At 39.6% G+C, this 3,801-nt stretch overlaps 1 protein-coding gene across 3 annotated transcripts in view; it reads right to left on the bottom strand.

Moving 5' to 3' along the window:
- Nucleotides 1-3,801, bottom strand: part of ncoa1 (nuclear receptor coactivator 1) — a 65,584-nt gene that overhangs the window by 26,951 nt on the left and 34,832 nt on the right. For all 3 annotated transcript variants that reach the window (XM_032543037.1, XM_032543035.1, XM_032543036.1), the window contains 2 exons: nucleotides 2,979-3,085; nucleotides 1,890-2,067 (listed from right to left, as the gene is read on the bottom strand). In XM_032543037.1, coding sequence (XP_032398928.1) covers nucleotides 1,890-2,067; nucleotides 2,979-3,085 — 285 coding nt within the window. The remainder of the gene's footprint in view (nucleotides 1-1,889; nucleotides 2,068-2,978; nucleotides 3,086-3,801) is intronic.

The following is a 3,801-nucleotide window of genomic DNA, read 5'->3' as shown; positions in this document are numbered from 1 at the left end:
ACACAGGAACTAAACACAGCTGAATAAGCACAACTTTCACATCTACTGCAGTCAGAGTCACTGTTGTCTGTCCACTCAGAAGGAATCACTTCACATGGGAGAGGGCACTTTTAATGACATTTTAGAGGCTAAAAACAGGTTTATAACTTGCCCTGTTGAAGCCTGCTGGGTGCTAACGTTAGCAGGAGGATAACTCGGCGTAGGCAGCAACGATTGGTTAGTTTTTCTCTCTACTGACAGCACTATAAATTTACAAACAACAGAGCTACGTGTTGAAATCGACCAGAACTCTCCTTTACAGCAAGCCAAATCCAAATGTCCTCTTGTCTCGTTTTAAATGTTTTTTCAAGGTTGCTGGAAGACGCCAACGTTGTTGAGTGAGTAATCACTCCTGGCTCAAAATGAATGCAGCAGACATTTGCATCTGCTACACACCGTATTAAGAATAGTGTATTTTTCTTTATTTTGCCCAGTTGTCACATTTGTTTTTGTGTCTTTTTTGGGTTCAATTTATAAAACAAAGCACCCTAAAGTCTCAGCTAGAAGACCCACCTTTGAGCGTAACGTGTGCTGTGTGTGTGTGTGTGTGTGTGTGTGTGTGTGTGTGTGTGTGTGTGTGTGGCTAAAATGTAATTTGTATTTAGTTTCTATATGAAAGTGGGTTTTAAACGTCTCGGTTTGATTTGATTTATTTGATTTTCACAACAAAAACATTAAGACAGTATTATATGTTACACAAAAAAGATGTGATGGACAATTGCCAAAAAACCCTCCAAGGGGCTTAATAAGTGGCTATCTCTATAGAAACAATTACATTTAAGAATTTAAAAACAATTTATATGTTATTATGTAAAAAAACAAAAACGCATTTCTTTGTATAAAACGACTTAAAATTACATTTAGAGCACAAACACAAATGGAAAATTCAGACAGCTTAGTTGCAACAATTTGACTCTCAATTTAAACTGTTCTTTAGAAAGATAAATGAGTAGAGTGGGAAGACTGGTCCATATCTTTGACCCTCTGTATAATAATATATTATATGTATAATATAATGATAATAATATATGTCTTTACAATACACTAAACTTTGTTTGAGTCGTACGAGAGTAGCGAGGCCTAATAAGACAACTACTACGAGTTGGATACTGATGAAATAATTCATTATTAAAAGAAAAAATATTACAAAAGGTGCTAGGGAAATAACTTTTTTATAGAGCTATAAACAAGTAAAGCAATTTGAAGTTGATTCACTTGATATACACCAGGGAGAAACGGAGATCTAGTTACTGACACAACATTAAAAGACCAGAACAGAAAAAGTGTTGTTGCCTACTGCACTCCTTTGTCCTTAGACAACCTCCCCCCCCACCTCCACCCTCTGTTTTCACTATAATCTCTTCTCAAGGTTGTAGCTTTAAAAAAAAAAAAATAGCATTATTGCAAAGAAGAACGTCATTGTTACACTCTTCCCTCAATCCTCACACTCACCCACACATTCTCTCTACTCTGACCTTACAGTTTCTTCCCTGCCCAAGCCCATTTTGCAGCTTTGTAAAAAGCACTTAAAAAACTTTTAATTCAAAATGTCCACAGTTCTTCACTCTGTCCTTCACCGTGGCTCTTCAAATTTGCTTTAGCTACAGTATTTTCCATCAATAAACCAAGTTAATTATCTGTATTTAGGACTATATTCTGATTCTGCTGCCAAAACCCATCTCCCTAATGGGTTTCCATTGGCATGGAAACTGTCAAATTTGAAGACACTGAAAATGCAATTACCAAATATCTTTAAAAGAAAATAACGACTATTGGCATCTTAAAGCTAGGATGTAAAGTATTGAGACAGCAGATGCATGCACACTCCTCCATGCTTCCAGCACACTCACCCAGGCTTTTGGGCAGCAGATTGCGAACAAACTCGTTGTGGTCTCCCACATGGAGGATGCTGTAGACACTTGAGGTCATCAGCTCCCCCTGGGCGTATCCGAGGTAGGCCGTCACGTTCTCTGAGACAAAGACGATGCGGCCCTCCCGGTTGACGACGAAGAAAAACCCATCAAGGGCCTGGAGGAGGAGAGGAGGAGGAAAGGTAAATTAAGGTGTGTCCCTTGAGTTTGGAGTAAATATCCCAGAAGTGGTTGGGGGGGGGGGTTGTTATGTGTGTTGTAGTCTATATCCACAATGTTCCACTTTCAGGATTACTTCGGTGCTGCCGGTAATTATGGGTAATGTCACTCTTTGTGTTGACGTTCTGATCTACGGGAGATTTCTGAGGACTCTGGTTACCTGGTCCTCAGGTCTCTGCAGGGTAACTCCAGACAGCTAGCTAGACTATCTGTCCAATCTGAGGACTATGGGTACTTGGTCCTCAGGTCTCTGCAGGGTAAATCCAGACATCTAGCTAGACTATCTGTCCAATCTGAGGACTATGGTTACCTGGTCCTCAGGTCTCTGCAGGGTAAATCCAGACAGCTAGCTAGACTATCTGTCCAATCTGAGGACTATGGTTACCTGGTCCTCAGGTCTCTGCAGGGTAAATCCAGACAGCTAGCTAGACTATCTGTCCAATCTGAGTTTTCTGTTGACAACTAAAACTACTTTTGAACGTTCCACCCAAACAACTTCCTTCCCCAGGCTATTTTGCAGAGGCAGCATTGCTCTGTCCGGCGCTTAGCCCCGCCCAAGATGATGTGATTGGTTTAAACAAATGCCGATAAACCAGAGCACGTTTTTCTCCCATCCAAGATTGTTGTGTGGACTACCCAGACCCTCTTCTGAGCGCTGTGGAGGAAGGTCTGACAAAGCGAGACTAAAATCTAACTGATTCTGCTTGAATTTGTTGATGAAAACCATGTGTAGTAAATATAAACTAATATTGAAGAGGCGACGCATTGTGATATCAGATTGATTCAAATGGTTGAATCGAGAGACCAGTGAAGACTCCCACCCCTGGTGAGTGTGTGGGTACTGTTCACCTCTAGCAGCATGGGCCCCAGGGCCTCCTTCTCCACCAGCCCCTGGCTACTGGAGGAGATGTCGCTCTTCTGCACCTCCTCATCCGGAGACGGAAGAGCTGCTTTCTCTGTCAAGAGAGGGGGGAGGGAGGGGGATAATTCAGAAATCTGATTCACACACAGACAAATAAGCTTCCTGCTAAATAACACACTTTATTCCAAAAAATAAATGCCATTTATACACCTCTAAGGGATCAAACACTTTTAGAAACTCTAAGACCTGGACGCCAAAGCCCTCAATAATATCTTCATAAAAAAATGGTTATCAAAACAAAACAAAATCAAAAGATCCTTGAAGTATAAGGAATATGGTAATATCTTCCTGTGTGTCCGGAATTTAAGTCTTGTTTTTTTTATTGTGTTTCTGATCTGTTTTACTTGTTTGTTTTGATTATTAGTTGACCCCTTTCCCCTTTGTCCTCAATGTTTTAGTCCATTTGGTGTCATTCACCTTCTTATGAACATCTCTTCATTGTTGTTCAGCAAAGTGTTCAATCAATCAATCAAAACGCAAACCTCACATTCAGCACAAGATCTTTACGTTATTTGTAAAAAACCTTTGAGAATCAATTAAGAAAAGTTATATGCTTTTGTTAGTCGGGATTCTTTGGGATGGAATCCAATTTCAACAACATAAATATGAGAAATTAATATGTGACAGAGGTGAGAGGTGCACTGTACATACACACACAACTTGACATTTATTTTGTCATAAAGTAAGAATACATTTTTTTTATAGTTTTAGTGTAAAAAACCACATATATATATATATATATATATATAG

This window comes from Etheostoma spectabile, chromosome 18 (assembly GCF_008692095.1).
Source record: "Etheostoma spectabile isolate EspeVRDwgs_2016 chromosome 18, UIUC_Espe_1.0, whole genome shotgun sequence".
NCBI classification, from domain to species: domain Eukaryota; kingdom Metazoa; phylum Chordata; class Actinopteri; order Perciformes; family Percidae; genus Etheostoma; species Etheostoma spectabile.
This window is presented reverse-complemented; position numbering and strand designations above follow the sequence as displayed.